Here is a 17,142-nt window from a genome sequence, read left to right as displayed (position 1 = left end):
TGAATCAGATTTTTGCTCAGCTCCCTCAATTTCAGCCAGAAAATACCTGAAATTACCGAAAAATACACAAACTCATAGTAAAGTCCAGAAATGTGATTTTTAATTAAAAACTAATAAAAATATACTAAAAACCAACTAAATCATACTAAAAACTAAGTAAAAACAATGCCAAAAAGCGTATAAATTATCCGTTCATCAACAACATATATTTAAGAACATCAAACTTAGAAATTACATAAATATTCCTAGGAATTAAATAGTACTTAAGTTTTAAACAAGAAAAATATAAAGCTAAATAAAGTTTCTCAATTGGAGAATAACGGCTCTCAACATCATTTAGCACACGACTTATGTAATAAATCACTCTTTCGTTGCCATTCTCATCTTCTTGAGCCAGCATTCCACCAATTATTACTTCAGAAGCTGACACGTAAAGTTTTAGAGGTGCTTCGTACCTTGGAGGTGTCATAATAGGAGAATTAGTCAAATACTGCTTGATGTTGTCAAAAGCTTCTTGGTGCTCTGTTTTCCATTGGAACTCTTTCTCTTTTTTAGCATTTGATTTGACAACCACATCGTCAACATAAATTTTCATAAAATTTCTAATAAAGTCATGAAAAATTTTATTCATCGCCCTTTGATAAGTTGTACCAGCATTTTTGAGCACAAATGGCATCAAACCCATTCAAAAGTTCCTAAAGCACCTGGACACCTAAATGCAGTTTTTGACACATCTTCTTCAGCTATGTATATTTGATTATAACCTAAATATCCATCCATAAAAATTAACATTTCATGACCAGCAATAGAATCTATCAACATATCAACTATAGGCATTGGATATTCATCTTTTGGTGTTGCAGAATTTAAATCTCTAAAATCAATGCAAACTCTTAATTTTCCATTCTTTTTCATGACAGGAACAATATTAGAAATCCAGTTGACATACCTTACTGTTCTTATAAACTTAGCCTTAAGAAGTTTTTCAATCTCTTCTTTAATCTTCTGCACGACTTCAGGAGCAAATCTCCTTGGTGGCTGCTTGACAGGTTCGACATTGGCTTTTAATGGCAATTGATTTTCTACTAATTCACGACTCAAGCCTGGCATCTCTACATAATCCCATGCAAAATAGTTGCAATATTCCTTCAAAATCTCCACCATTTCTTTTTTGAAATCATCAGTCAATATTTTGCTCACATATGTTAGTCTAGGATAATCACCGTTACCAATATCTACTTCCTCCAAAGAATCCTGCACCTCAACCTTTTTTACAGTGTCAGTGTTATTTTTTTTAAAACCTAAAGGGCCATCATCATGTATACAATCATAAGGTACACTGTCAATGCACCCTTCTCTGTCTGCCATATAAGCTAATAGCCAAGCCAGTTGGCTCGTTAAACTCATCATCTAAGTTTCTCCTGAGGCCGTATCCGTCCCGCCTTAGGGACCACAATAAAACCATGCATATCTATTTTGCACATCTCAATACTTTCAGGATTAAATGCCTTGGTGTCATCCGTCAGTGGCTTGACTCCAGGATTATACATCATGAACTCCACAGGCATCTCATCATAGTAACATGTACTATTATCAGCAGGAACTTCTTCCACTCCTCCATCTTTATTCCAGAAATCAACTTTTGATGTAGAGTGGATGGAATAGCACCCATTCCATGAATCCAATCACGACCCAAAAGCAAGTTAAAACTAGCCTTAGAAGGAACAACAACAAATAGAGTTGGCCTATTGACAGAACCAACCTCAATTGATAGCAGAACCACACCTCTAACAGAAGAAGTCCTTCCATTAAAATCTGTTACCCCAATGCTACTTTTAATTAGATCTTTTTTAGTCTCTCCAAGCCTTCCCATCATTCTTTCAGGAATGAGATTGATAGCAGCTCCCTCGTCGACCAAAATCTTATTGACTATCCTTCCATCAACACGAGCCTTGATATGCAGTGGACGCAAGTGTTCCTTGTCATTTTTAGTAGGCTTCTCAAACAATCCTCCACCACACATATTGTTATCTAGCAATAAGCATTTGCTTCTAGGAAAGACATCATAACAATCATCTTCTAATGACTCTATTTCCCGGACTTGACTATACTCCCCAGGCAGTATTGACACCACAGCTATAGGTTGCTTAACACCAATTATTGCTTCTAAGCTGTCATCAAAACCCGTGTCAAAATTATCAGTAATTAAATCTTCATTCTTTTCTCCCTTGTTTTCAACCATTACCTTCTTTCCAGCAAGATTCTTCTTTATATTTTTATTGCATTTAGGGTGATTAGAAGAATTGCCTGTTTCTGCAGACTTGGCCATGGTTGGCAAAGGAGAAAAATCTACACCGTGTCCCTTGTATGGATCTAAAGGAACATACTCAGGTATATACTCTTTAGCTCGTTAGTTTTATTTTCTTTTTCAGCAATCTTCTTTCTCAACTCCGCCTTTTCCTTCTCTTTAACTTTGTACTTTTCAAATTCTTTTGCAGCTTCCTTGTCAAAAACAGCACTGCACTTTGGGCACTTAGCGATGGTGCTGTCAGATTCTTTAATTATCAACAAAAAATCTAAAAGATCCTCACCAGGACGAGGATAAACTGGCTTCTTGTCTCGCTAAAAATTCTCAGGTCTTTATTTTCATCTTGAGCACTAACCATTGTGGCGTCAATTTCTACCATGTTGACTGACAAATTGAATGGCTCAATATAATTTGAATCAACAGCAAATGGTTCATTGTCTATCTTCATAGTAGTTTTATCCTCAAACTTCAACCTTCCTTCTTCAATGGCTTTTTTTTTTTATCAAATCCCTAAAATGGATGCAATTATTAGTGCTGTGTGAAAATACCTTATGAAACTTACAAAATTTCTTATTCTTTATTTCATCAGCTGAAGGCATCTTTTTTCCTTCTGGTAAAATAAGCTGCTTATCTTTTAATAAAACCTCAAATATTTGATCTGCCTTGGAAATATCAAAAGAATAAGTCTTATTTTTAATTTTGGAATGAAAAAACTTTTTCTTTTCCTTTAACAGGCTTTAAAGATTTGCATACATAAGGAGGACCTCCACGTAATTCAGCAATATGAACTTCCTTCTCATCTGAATCACTACTATCAAAAAACCAATCAACATATGCAACCTTTTTAGAACCTTTTTAAAAATTTTCTTTTTCTTTCTTAATTTTCTCTATCTGTCTTACTCTCTCAGCTAATTGGAAAAGATCTAAAGTATGTTGATTAACAAGTTTCTTCCTAACTCCAAATTTTAACCCATTAGTAGCCATTTTTACAACTTCAAATTCTGAAATCGGAGTAAAACATTTATTTCTCATGTTTCTAAACTGTGCCAAATAAGTGTCAATAGATTCTCCCTCTGCACATCTGATAGAGAATAAATTCGTAAGACTAACTTTCAATTCACCTTGAAAAAACTGATCATGAAAATTTATTTCAAACTGCGCTCAAGAATGAACAGAATTTTGTAAGAACAACAACTAATCAACCGATTAATTAAGTAATTAATTTCCCAAGTTAGATTCCAAAAATTTAGAGTGAGAATTAGAGGATTTAAAGGTGATTTTTGGACTCAGTGGGTTTTTCTGAGTCAGAAAATGTGCTTTCTGTGAAAAACCGCAAAAAAACCGCGAACCTGCAGTTGAACCAGTTGAACCAGTTCAAGTCTACCTAGTACCGCACGAGAAAAAGAGAAAACCATCAAAAACCTTAGAAAAATATTAGAAATAGAAAATTGGGCGTTAATTTTAAAGGTTTGGCCCGAAGTTGGGCCAAACGGGCTAAAACCGCTAACGGGTTGGACCGGGCCCAAGTTGGGCCCAAGCCCAACATATAAAAGGTTCATTAATGAACCCATTTCCAGTACACACACACATAAACACCACACACCATGCTGAAATAGAAAGGGGAGAAGAGGAAGAAGAAGAAGATGATACTATTCACTTCAATATTCTTTTTGCGATATCTTGAGCTACAGAGCTCTGATCGCCGCACCGTTTGTGGATACGCGTTCCTTGTGAAGAGCTCTACAAAATCATATAAGAAACTGGAGAGATAAACACAAAATCCTTTCTATCTTCTCTCCAAAATTTCGGTTCTTAAGATTTGTGATTAAGTGAGTTTTTGTGATTTTGGATGTTTAGGTTTGCTCTAATCCTTGCTTAGCCTTGGATTTTTGCTATCAAATCTATTGGAAAAGGTAAGAGCCATTAAACCCTTGTGAAATTTCAAGTTTGATAAACCCTAGGTTGAATTATGGTGAATTATGTGTGTTATAGCTTGAAGTGGTGAGTAATTGAACTTGTTGGAGCTTATTGGTGATTGTTGGTGGCTTGGATTGTGATGGAAAAGCGTAGCTTGTACTCAACTTTGGTTTAAAGGCATATTGAGAATCAGCCAAGGTATGGTTTCGATTTTTTCTATGTAGTATATAATATTCATGGACACATAGGCTAGTGACCCATAGGATAGGTTTGAATTATAATGGTTGATGAATTGTTTGAATGTTGATGTATGATGATTTATGGTGGGGTGATGATTATTGAGACTAATTATGATGATTGATAATGTTAAGATATATGTGAAATTGATGTTAATGATATGGTTATGTGGTTTGAAAAGTTGAATGGGGATTCATTGTAGTATTGCATGATTGGTATTGATGGTTGGAGAATGGTGAAATGTGATGGAAAGATTTGGTAAATGGTGAATTTTGACCCAAGAGGGTAGTTTGTGTTGTAAATGAGAGGTTGGTGTTGTTTTGATTGGAGGTAGATTGAGGATTTTGGAATAGTTGGTAAATTGTGACTTTTGATAAAAGTTGGTTTTTGATGAACTTTGTTCGATCATAACTTATGCCTAGGTTTTCAAAATTTGATGAAATTTATTTAAAATTAAAAATCTTTGAAAACCCTTTAAATTGATATAAACTTTGAAAAATTTAGAATTTTGTAGAGGAAGTTATGATCATTCAAAGTTGGTGTTGAAAATCTGAAATTCTGCTAAGTTGCAGAATTTTATGATTTCTTAGGTGTGCGCACGCACAGCCTTGTGCGTACGCACAACCTTGCGAAAACCTTATTCTGTTCAGACACACACACCTGTGCGCACACACATCAATGGAGAATTGTGACTTGTGCGGACGCACCCACCCCTGTGCGCACGCACAAGTTGGGAAGAGAAGTCTGTTGGGGCGCTAGCACACCCTGTGCGAGTGAACAGACTTTATAAATTTTAGAATCTGTGCGTACGCACATCCCTGTGCGCACGTACACTTTTAAAATCTCCCTGGGCGTGCGCACGCACATACCCCTGTGTGGTTGCACACGCCTGGTTTCTCAAAATTTTATTTGTTTTTAGCTATTCTACCTTCCCAACAAGGTTGTAAGCTTCCTTAACATGATTTTGAGATTGTTGGGCTTGGTTTTGAGTATTAGAACATGGGATATAGCCTAAGGGTTTTAGTGGATGAATTTAAGACAAATTAGAAAACAGAGGTCTAGGTTTCTGGCATGCTGAGGATGATTCGGCGTTATGTGATGAATGGTTGAGGTATGCGATAAGAATTGAGGAACCATTGAGTTCGGAACTAAGATGTGAATTTACTGTGGTTGAGATGAGTCGGGGACTCTGGAATGAGATGATGGATCCATGTATATTAAAAATGTTTTTTCTGAAAAACACTGAAATAATGTTTTTATTGAGATTATGAGACGCTATGCGCGCGGCAGGGACGGTGGTTGGATCCCGCCTGTCGAGGTAGTGGAGGCAGCGTAAGGGCGGTGGTTCATCCCGCTTGCGTTGAGATGTGAGGTATGTAGCAAGAGTATCCCGCTCGCATCCCTTCGGATCTATAGAGCGTGCAGGCGCTGGTACCTGAACAGTGATCCGAGCACTATATCTCGGGGGTTCCCATATGAGAATTTCGAAGGGCGACGTCTCCATGGAGATGTGTCGGGTTGGCAGTTGAACCGACACTGTGATATCACAGCCAGTAGGGCAGGCATTCATCATATGCATTTTCTATCTTTTTGTATGCTTTGATTACTTGTAATGGCTTGCCTAATTGAATAACATGCCTAATTACTATTTGAATTATTTGCCTTATATGCTTCTACTTGTGTTTTACTTGCATTGTATATTATCTGTGCTTTCTACTAGGATTGAGGAGGTTCAGAAGGCGGTGGCGATGGGATCGCATGGAGGATCGGTTGGTAAAGGCTGTGGGACAGCGGTGTTTAGTTAAAGTAGAAATCCCTAAGATAGATTTCCCGGTTTATTTAAGTTAAGGTTGATAGAATTATGCTTATTTGTTTTAGAATGCTTTAAGTTTGAATCTTGTGAGGGATATGGAGCTTAGGATTGCCTTTGGCATCCCGGGGTCTTATATCCTACATCACTGGGTACTGTTACCATACTGAGAACCTTCGGTTCTCATACCATATTTCTGTTGCATTTTTCAGATGCAGGTCGCAACCTACCTCGGTGAGTTGCTTTGGATGGTGACAGAAGCGGAGGATCTTGGATTCTTTTGGAGTCTTTTTGGTTTAATTTGTTTATACATCTCTCCTTTTGTATTTTGTTTTGCCTTGAGGCTTACATTTGAGAGAACAAAGCTTGTATAAGCTGTTTTCACTGGATGGTTCTGTATACCTGTATATGGCTAACCGGCTTAAACTCCGTGAGCTGTGGCTAGTTTCCGATGATATTATATACTTATCTTTTGTTATATCTTATCTGTTTCTTGTGCCTTAAGCTAGTGGCTTTGTTATTACGTTTTGCGCTTTTCAAATCCAAAATTTGAGCTATATCTTTCATCAGACTTGTAGATTATACTAATCTTTCTAATATATATATATATATATATATATATATATATATATATATATATATATATATATATTATGTATGAGCTTAGAACTATCGTAATCTCTGATTAACCTTTGCTTTACGACACGAGGTAAAGCTTAGGCTAATTAGGGTGTTACATTTAGTGGTATCAGAGCAGTTCGTCCTCGTGCTTCATTGCATACTTTATGTGTCTTTTTCTTTGATGCTATTAGGCTATCTATTTGATATTGCATAGCATGCTTGTTTATGAGTGCCTGTTTGGGATAATTGAAGCACTAGACTTTTGATATTGAGACTGATCACCTTAATATCGATTGTTTGGTGTAGACAGGAACCCTAATGGCCACTCACGGACGAGGTCGAGCACATTCACGCGAGAGTAGGAATGAGCAACCAGCTGATAACCATGCCGAGTTCATGGTGGCTATGGCAAACCTTGCGAACACTATGGAAGCTAATGCTGCCGAGACTCTGTAAGCTGTGCAGAGATTAGGCCAACCGGCCGGGAACGGAAATGGCAATGGGAACGGAGGAGGGAATGCCAATGATAATGTTGAGGGAAACGGAGGTAACACGGGTGGTGTTCCGATGACCTTGGCGACGTTTCTCAAGGTTCATCCATCAATTTTCATAGGATCCACTAATCCTACTGAAGCGGACCACTGGTTCTAGGCTATGGAGCGTGCTTTACAGGCACAACATGTTCCCATCAATCAATACGTCGAGTTCGCCGCTTATCAGTTAGCGGGAGAGGCCCAGCCCTGGTGGCAAGCAGAGTGTCGCTTGCTACAGCTTCAGAACGCCGACATTCCGTGGGAGGTATTCCAAACAGCCTTTTATAAGAAATATTTCCCTGGGTCTGTAAGGGAAGCAAAGGAGATGGAACTAATGCAGCTGAAGCAAGGTTCTCTATCTGTGGCAGATTACACCAACAAGTTTGAGGAGCTCTGTAGGTTTTCTAGGGTATGTCAAGGTGCCCCGGAGACTTACCAGAGCTGGAAGTGTATTAAGTACCAGAGGGGTTTAAAGGATAGCATTATGACTGCTGTGGTGCCTATGGAGATCCGTGTCTTCTCTGACTTGGTGAACAAGGCGAGAGTGGTGGAAGAGTATGCCAAGACGGTAGCTTTGTCCAAGGAAACTCATGGAGGGAGCTCTAGTCGGGGACGTAGCAAGTATTTTCATCCTAGAGGGTAAAGCTTCAAGAGAGGAGGATATGCGCCTCAAGGTCAAGGAGGCTTTAGAAAGAACACCCATGATCAGATTCAGTGTGGCAAAGGGAGAGGAAATCAGAGTAAGAGTTCTTCGGATTTAGCTTGTGATCGTTGTAGACGTTTTCATCCATATGACTCTTGCAAGATTGGTATAGGTGGGTGCTTCAACTGTGGCTTGCCTGGTCATTTTGCGAGGGATTGCACACCTTAAGAACCAAAGTGCGGGTCAAGGTCAGCACCAGGGGCGAGTCTTTGCTGTGAATGCCAAGGATGCTTCCAAGGCAGATCCGTTGATGAGAAGTATATGTCTAATTGGTGATAAGTCCTTAGTTGCATTATATGATACTGGAGCTTCACATTCGTTTATTTCATTTGCTAAAGTTGAGGAATTAGGCTTGAAAGTGTCAGAGTTACCATTTGATCTGCATGTACATACTCCACATCAGATAGTTATGACTAGGTCAGGTTGTAGACAAGTAGGTTTCAAGCTGGAGGGTAGAGACTTTGTGCATGATTTGATCTGTTTACCAATGGTGGGGCTAGAGATGATTTTGGGATTTGATTGGTTGACGAAGAATCGGGTTTTGTTGGATTACTTTGAACGGACAATTCGATTTATGTCGGAGGGAGAAAATAGAGCAGTGGTAGCTGCGGGGTATTACCTGAACTCTGTAATGGTGCATTGTAGTGGGAAAGAGTGTCAGGGTTATATTCTGTTGGCTGCTAATGCGTTGGGTGATGCCCAGAACCTGGATCAAATTCCGGTAGCTAGAGACTTTCCGGAGGTATTCCCAGAGGATATTCCTGAATTCCCACCTCAAAAGGAGATTGAATTTGTGATTGAATTGGTGTCGGGAGCCAGACCAGTGTCGATTGCGTCGTATAGAATGGCTCTGATAGAGTTGGCAGAGTTAAAGACTCATTTGGAGGAGCTTCTGAATAAGAGGTTCATTCGACCGAGTGTATCACCGTGGGGAGCGCCAGTTTTATTGGTGAAGAAGAAGGATGGAGGAATGCGGCTGTGTGTGGACTATCGACAGTTGAACAAAGTGACTGTGAAGAACAAGTACCCGCTGCCAAGGATAGATGATTTGATGGATCAACTGCAAGGAGCTGGGGTGTTTTCAAAAATTGATTTGAGATTTGGTTACCTTCAGATAAGGGTGAAAGAGGATGATATCCCTAAGACTGCGTTTAGGACACGCTATGGACACTATGAATTTGCGGTGATGTCCTTTGGGTTAACAAATGCACCTGCTGTTTTCATGAACTACATGAACAGAGTGTTTCGTCCCTTTTTGGACAAATTCGTGGTGGTTTTCATAGACGACATCTTAGTTTATTCTAAGACGGCAAAGGAGCATGAGAAACACTTGAGGATTGTGTTGCAAATCCTAAAGAAGCGAAAGTTGTACGCTAAGTTGTCCAAGTGCGAGTTCTGGAAGGAGGAAGTGAAGTTCTTGGGTCACGTAGTGAGCAAAGGAGGAATAGCCATAGATCCTTCTAATGTAGAAGCGGTGATGGAATGGGAAAGACCGACGACGGTGACGGAAGTCAGAAGCTTCTTGGGTTTAGTCGGATATTACTGGAGATTTATTGAAGGATTTTCCCGGATTGCACTACCGATGACTAAGTTGACAAGGAAGGAGGAACCGTTTGTGTGGACATCAGAGTATGAAGAAAGCTTTCAGAATTTGAAGCAGCGATTAACTTCAGCACCTGTTCTAATCCTACCGAAACCGCATGAACCTTTTGAAGTATATTGTGATGCATCGCTGATGAGAGAACTTTTGCGTGGTCTAGAAATTCGCAAATAAATCCTCGTTGCAGGTATAGCTTCTAAACCAACAAAAGCCCTTTCATACAAACGTTTGGTTGTCACAAGTAACAAACCCCTTAAAAATTGATAACCGAAGTATTTAAACCTCGGGTCGTCTTCTCAAGGAATTGCAGGGAGGTATGTTCTTATTATTGGTTATGAGTCTTGTAAATTAGGGGTTTTAGAAAGTAAGGGAGCAGTATGTTGCATAAGAAGAATAAAATAAATGAATAACTATAAAATAAACTCTTGGCAAGGTATGAAAACTGGAAGTCCTATCCTGGTTATCCTTATCAATTGTAATGAGAATTGGATTTTTCTCCCACTTTGTAAACCTCTAATTATGAAGGTAAGTTAAGTGGATGAATTAATTTTTATTCCTCAGATCCTAGTCTTTCCTTGGGAAAGGCTAGAGTTATTGGAACTCGAATTCATTCTTGAAGAATTCCAAATTTCAATCAACAATGAGTTTGATAACTCAAGTGTCTCCAATGACTCAACCAAAGCCAAAAGGGAAGAAAGTCTATTTGAATAAAAATAATTTGGATAAACTGAGAGCATTAATAAATTAAAGAGAGAAATCATAAGTCTGAAATACCTCAAATTATATTAAATAAAGAAATCAATTCTAACATGGAGTTCATAAACCAACATTAACAAACTAAAATAAAATAATAGAATAAATAAAAGTAGAAGAACATTGAACCTGGGATTGAGAGTCACTCCTAAAACTAAGAGAAATCCTAAATCCTAATCCTAAGAGAGAGGAGAGAACCTCTCTCTCTAAAAACTACATCTACTCCTATGTAAAGTGAATTATGAAAGCCTTTTTTTTAATGGATGCAATCCCTCTACTTTATAGCTTCTAATTTGTATTTTCTGGGCCGAGAACTGGGTCAGAAATAGCACAGAATTCGCTGGTTGCGAATTTAAACACGCTGATTTTTGTCACTGCAACGCGTCCGCATGGAGTACGCGGTCGCGTCGCCTAGCGTCAGGGTAACTATGACATATTATATATCAAATCGAAGCTCTGGACGTTAGCTTTCGAACGCTACTAGAATCGTGTCTTTTGGACCTCTGTAGATCAAGTTATGACTGTTTGAATGCGAAGAGGTCAGGCTGACAGCTTTGCAGTTCCTTCAACTTCTTGTATTCCTTCCACTTTTGCATGCTTCTTTTCCATCCTCCAAGCCATTCCTGCCCTATAATCTCTGAAAGCACTTAACACACATATTAAGACATCTAATGGTAATAAGAGAGGATTAATAATAAGCAAATATAAGATCAAAGAAGCATGTTTTCAATCATAGCACAAAATCAGGAAGGAGAATGTAAACTCATGCAATTAGTATGAATAAGTGGGTAAAGAGTTGATAAAATCCATTCAATTGAGCACAAGATAAACCATAAAATAGTGGTTTATCAACGTCCCCATACTTAAACATTAGCATGTCCTCATGCTAAGCTCAAGAGAAGCTATAAAAGTGAAGAGGAGTGGTAGAATGTATGAAATGCAACCTATCTATATGAATGCAACTACATGCAAAATGATTCTACCTACTTGGTTAAAAATAAATAAGTTCTCCAAGACAAACATGAATCAAATTTCACTAATTCAAATTATACAATAAAAGACAAGTAAACTTGTAAGAAGATAGCTCATGAAAGCAGGGAACATAGAATCAAGCATTGAACCCTCACTGGTAGTGTATATCACTCTAGTCTCTCAAGTGTATAGGGTAATTCACTCTACTCTTCTCTAATCATGCTTTCTAAACCTTGTTCTTCATCTAACCAATCAACAAATATTTAATGTACCAATGCAAACATCATGAAATCTTTTTAAGGTTGTAATGGGGCTGAGGTAAAGGTAAGGATATATGTATGGCCAAGTGAGCTTTATAAAGTGAATCCTTGATTAGTCTAAGATCTCACCTAACAGATACATGCTTTATATAATTTTAAAATACTTTACCTAGCTACCCAAATTTTTCCACTTTTGTATTACATGCTCATGTATCAAACTTATTTTTGAATTTTGTCCCATGTGCATTGATTCTTTTTATTTTGTATTTGGGGTAATATTATTTTTCTTCTCTTTTCTTTTCTTCTCTTTTTTTTATATCCCCTTATTTAATTACTTAATATTTTTTTCTTTTTTCAATGCACATGGTAATTTAATTATTTTGATTTCATATGAGCATGCTTCCCAAATTTTCAAATAACTTATTCAATTTAATTCCCTTCTTTTTTTTTTTATACATTTTATCATCCCATGTTCCCATAAAATTCCCCATACTTAAATTATACACAATGTCTATCTTAAGCTAACCAAGGATTCAACTTGGGATTTTTAATTTGTTTTTCTGCTTAAGACTAGTAATGTGGTTATAAAACAGAATAAATGGGAATTAAAAGGCTCAAAGTGGCTGACAAGGGTGATTTAAATGGTAGGCTTATTTGGGATAAGTGAGCTAAAATCAAACAATGGCCTCAATTATATGCAAGCAGGTAACACATTAAACATTGGACATTTAGAATGGAACAAAGCAAAGATTGCAATTATAGAGAAGAAAACACACAAGAATAAAAATTTATGGTTAAATAATGTAACCATGTAAATAAGCTCAAAATCTCACAGGTTGTGTGTTCTTTGCCTCAAAAATCATGTTTCAAATACAACTTCAAACAAGTTTTAACATAATTTTTTTTTTCAATTTAAATTAGTGAAAATTTTCAAAAATAGAGTCTTAAAAAGAAATTTATTACTTTAACCAAGTAGTAACTAAATGCACAAAATCAAATAAATATGCAATCAAACATGCAAATGCAACAACTAACAAGAAAAATAAACCATTGGTGTTGAGATAGAAGAGTAACTAACCCATGGAGATCGGTATCGACCTCCCCACACTTAAAGATTGCACCGTCCTCGGTGCATGCTGAGATGTGCAGGTGGACAGGTTGTTCCAACTGATGCTTTTCTTCAAAGAATTTGCAGATGGACTTGTCTGTCTCCCCTTTTAGAAGTTTCTCCCTTTTTTCGTCTTTGGTGGCCAGCCTGAAAGAAGAGAAAAAGAAGAAAAGTAACCCAAAAGATAGAAAATAAATAAAATATGGGTATTAATGCCAGATGATAAGGGTCTCATTTACATGGAAGCTTCAACATGTTCGTGAGAAAACAATAGAAGCACATGGCATATCAGTGGTGCAGAAATTGCAACAAAAGGGAGGAGTGTGGGTAATGAAAATATCAATATAAGTTCATATCAATGCAAATGAAGTGCAAGTATCATAAAAGATTGGCATTGGCAGATAATTAATATCATCCCACAGTGTAAAACAAGTCACTAAAAATAATTCAAGAAAAGAAGCAACAGTTGACTAAGAACATTTAACACCAATGGTAAAATAATAAATTTAGAAAAGAAAATAAAAATATACAAAATTAAAATGCAATGAATGAAAGTATGCAAATAAATAAAAGATAAGAAGAATGAGAAGGGAAAGAAATAAAGTAAGAAAGAAAGAGGAAAAGATTGAAGAAATTAGGATTAGAAAAGAAAAGATAAGATAATTGGCGCTGATCTGGATAAGTTGTGCGACGCAGGCGACGCGGACGCGTGAGTGACGCGGTCGCGTGGTGCGCGATAAGGTCAGGTGACGCGGACGCGTGGGGCACGCGGACGCGTGGCCTGATTTGTGCGATTGGCGCTAGTCCAGCCTCGCGTTCGCGCAACTCTCTGTTTGAAATACATTTTGCCAAATCTTAGGGTGACGCGGTCGCGTGGTTGACGCGATCGCGTGGATGGCCTTTTATTGAAAACGATGCGGACGCGTGGGCACGCGTTTGCGTGGTAGGGCTGGTGCCTCTAGCACGAGTCCAGCCCAATTTCAACTCAACTTTTGGTCATACACCCTTGTTACGTCGATTTACAGGGCCACGCGGTCGCGTGGGTGACGCGGACGCGTGGGGAAGTTGCAAATGACGCGGCCACGTCGGCGACGCGGTCGCGTGGGCATATTTATGCCTAAGGCACGCCTCCAGCCACGCTCTCGCGTGACTCTCTGTTCAATTCTTTTCTTCCAAAACGCACTGGTGACGCAGACGCGTCAGCGACGCTGCCGCGTCGCGTGCGTGTTTTTTTTTTAATAATGCAGTATGCAGAATGCAATGCTAATATGAATGTTATGCAAAACTCCAGGTTCAATACAATAAAATAAAACTTAAAAACAAACAAAACAGACTAGAATTAAAACTGAAAAAGGAACGATCATACCATGGTGGGTTGTCTCCCACCTAGCACTTTTAGTTAAAGTCCTTAAGTTGGACATTTGGTGAGCTCCCTGTTATGGTGGCTTGTGCTTGAACTCATCCAGGAATCTCCACCAATGTTTGTATCTCCAGTAACCTCCGGGGTCCCAAACTAGGCATGTAAAGCCCTTAAGAAGCTTCAAACAGATTCTTAGGCTCCCGGAGTGACCAATGTCAGAGCAGATTCCAGGATCCCAAATCTTGCTTTTACACCCATTTTTGTCGGGATCTGTATTTTTCCAGCCGGGTGATAAGTAATTTGAATTCTCACTGCAGCTACCAAACAGCTTCCTAGACCCATTCAATTGAGCTTTACACCAACCTTGGCGTTTAAACTTAAAGCTTCCAACCATAATGAACCTTGCAGGACAATTCTTACCACTGGCCATCTTCCTCTTACTCTTAATGCCACAAAGAGCTCTAAGTTGACCATCCGTCTCCAGTAGCCCATATTCAAGTGGAATTAGAAAGCTAAGGGATATGAATTTTACCCACTTGAATGTTGTGAAGGATGATGGCAACTTAGGGGGAGGGGTCTCTAATGAACTTGCAAGCTCCACTCCTTTGTGTTCTTCTTTGACAACTACCACCTCTTTGCAAGCTTCTTAAATATCAACCTCTTCCTCTTGGTAGCTTTCTTCCAATTCAATCTCTTTTTCATTGCTCACCAAGGGCATGGGAGGCTGTGCTTCTTCTTCTTTAGTCTCCATCTCTTGATCAACCTCTACAAAGTCTTCAACCATGATCTGCCTTGGAGGTTGTACGCTCTCTTCAACATCAACATCAACATCAAACACCGTGGAAGGAGGCTCTATGACTGGACTTTCCAATGGAAGTACATCATCTCTTAAGTCTGCAACCACTTCTTCCTTTTTAATAATTGTTGCTTTGTCCAGTTTTTTAAGTATAAGATCGTACTCATCCTCGATGATTTTCTTTCCATGACAACTCCTTTCAACTACTCCTTCATCTCCAAGGGCCTCTCCTACCTTTACCCGTAGGGCCTCCTCTAGCTCTTTATGAAGTATGGATTCGCGAAGATGATTCCTTCTCTCCTGTTCCATATCAATAGCATAATTGGGATCATCTTGCTCTTGGATTGATGGATGTGGGTGCTCTTCCATGGAGGGTGGTGATGGGATGAAAAGATCATTATGTGGTTGAAAAGGAATTGCACAAAAGAGCTTAAGGGTTGAATATTGGAGGTAGAGGGTTAGTTCATGCGGGATATAAGATTTTGGAATGTAGAGGTGAGACCAATGATGTTAGGGATGAGTGTATTGTTATCCAATAGAGGTTGGGGTGGATCTATGTATGGCTCATTTGGTTCATAGGGTGGTTGGTATGGTAGATGTGGGTTAGGGTCATATGAAGGTGTTTGGTGGTAAGGGACTTGTGAGTATGGTGGTCCAGAGTTATTTTGAGGAGAGGGTTCATAGGCATATGGTGGTGGTTGTTGATAGTCCATTGGAGGTGGTTGTTGCCATGAGGGTTGATCAGATCTTTGTGGCTCCTCCCATCTTTGATTGTTCCAACCTTGATGCCTGTTCTCCTTGTAATTTCCTCTTCCTACAACATAATTGTAACCAGACTCATAGCCAAAGGGGTGAGAGTTCATAGTAGCAAATAAAAATTAAAAACAAAAATATAAACAATTTTAAATTAAAAGGTTATTTGAAATTTAAATTTTTGAATTTGAAAATTAGAATTTTTAAATTTGAGATTTGAATTTTTAAATTTTGAATTTTGAATTTTGAATTTTGAAAATTAAATATTGAAATTTGAAATTTGATTTTTGAAATAAGATAAGATAAGATTTTGAAAAAGATATGATTTTTGAAAAATATTTGAATTTTGAAATTTAAAACTAAGATAAGATAAGATAAAAAAATTTTAAAATCAAAAATCCTTTTTTATGGAAAATTCGAAAATTCAATAAAAATAAAGAGAAAAGATATTTTTGAATTAAATGAGGAAAGAGAAAAACAATAAAATGACACCAAACTTAAAATTTTTAGATCAAAACGAAGAAAATAACTAAGAACAACTTGAAGGTCAAGATGAACACGAAGAACAAATTTTTGAAATTTTTAATAACTAAATAAAAACCGATAACCTCTTAATTTATGAAAAAGTAAAAATAAAAACAAAAATAAAAACAAATAAACAAGCAAAAGAAAATATTTACAATAACCAATAATATGGCACACGTTTGCAATTCCCCGGCAACGGCGCCATTTTGATGAGAGAACTTTTGCGTGGTCTAGAAATTCGCAAATAAATCCTCGTTGCAGGTATAGCTTCTAAACCAACAAAAGCCCTTTCATACAAACGTTTGGTTGTCACAAGTAACAAACCCCTTAAAAATTGATAACCGAAGTATTTAAACCTCGGGTCGTCTTCTCAAGGAATTGCAGGGAGGTATGTTCTTATTATTGGTTATGAGTCTTGTAAATTAGGGGTTTTAGAAAGTAAGGGAGCAGTATGTTGCATAAGAAGAATAAAATAAATGAATAACTATAAAATAAACTCTTGGCAAGGTATGAAAACTGGAAGTCCTATCCTGGTTATCCTTATCAATTGTAATGAGAATTGGATTTTTCTCCCACTTTGTTAACCTCTAATTATGAAGGTAAGTTAAGTGGATGAATTAATTTTTATTCCTCAGATCCTAGTCTTTCCTTGGGAAAGGCTAGAGTTATTGGAACTCGAATTAATTCTTGAAGAATTCCAATTTTCAATCAACAATGAGTTTGATAACTCAAGTGTCTCCAATGACTCAACCAAAGCCAAAAGGGAAGAAAGTCTATTTGAATGAAAATAATTTGGATAAATCGAGAGCATTAATAAATTAAAGAGAGCAATCATAAGTCTGAAATATCTCAAATCATATTAAATAAAGAAATCAATTCTAACATG

The 17,142-nt window shown here is 37.7% G+C and overlaps 1 protein-coding gene across 1 annotated transcript in view; it reads left to right on the top strand.

Annotated features, from left to right (window-relative positions):
• The first annotated feature begins 7,547 nt into the window (after window positions 1-7,547).
• LOC112721154 (uncharacterized) overlaps window positions 7,548-17,142 on the top strand; it is a 33,187-nt gene continuing 23,592 nt past the window's right edge. Inside the window, exons 1-4 of the mRNA XM_029289910.1 lie at window positions 7,548-7,994; window positions 8,242-8,386; window positions 8,468-9,048; window positions 9,244-9,740. Of these exons, the coding sequence (XP_029145743.1) occupies window positions 7,548-7,994; window positions 8,242-8,386; window positions 8,468-9,048; window positions 9,244-9,740 (1,670 nt within the window). The remainder of the gene's footprint in view (window positions 7,995-8,241; window positions 8,387-8,467; window positions 9,049-9,243; window positions 9,741-17,142) is intronic.

Source organism: Arachis hypogaea, chromosome 11 (genome assembly GCF_003086295.3).
Source record: "Arachis hypogaea cultivar Tifrunner chromosome 11, arahy.Tifrunner.gnm2.J5K5, whole genome shotgun sequence".
In the NCBI taxonomy this organism is placed as follows: Eukaryota; Viridiplantae; Streptophyta; class Magnoliopsida; order Fabales; family Fabaceae; genus Arachis; species Arachis hypogaea.
Note: the sequence above shows the minus strand (reverse complement) of the source record. Positions and strands in the feature narration are given on the sequence as shown.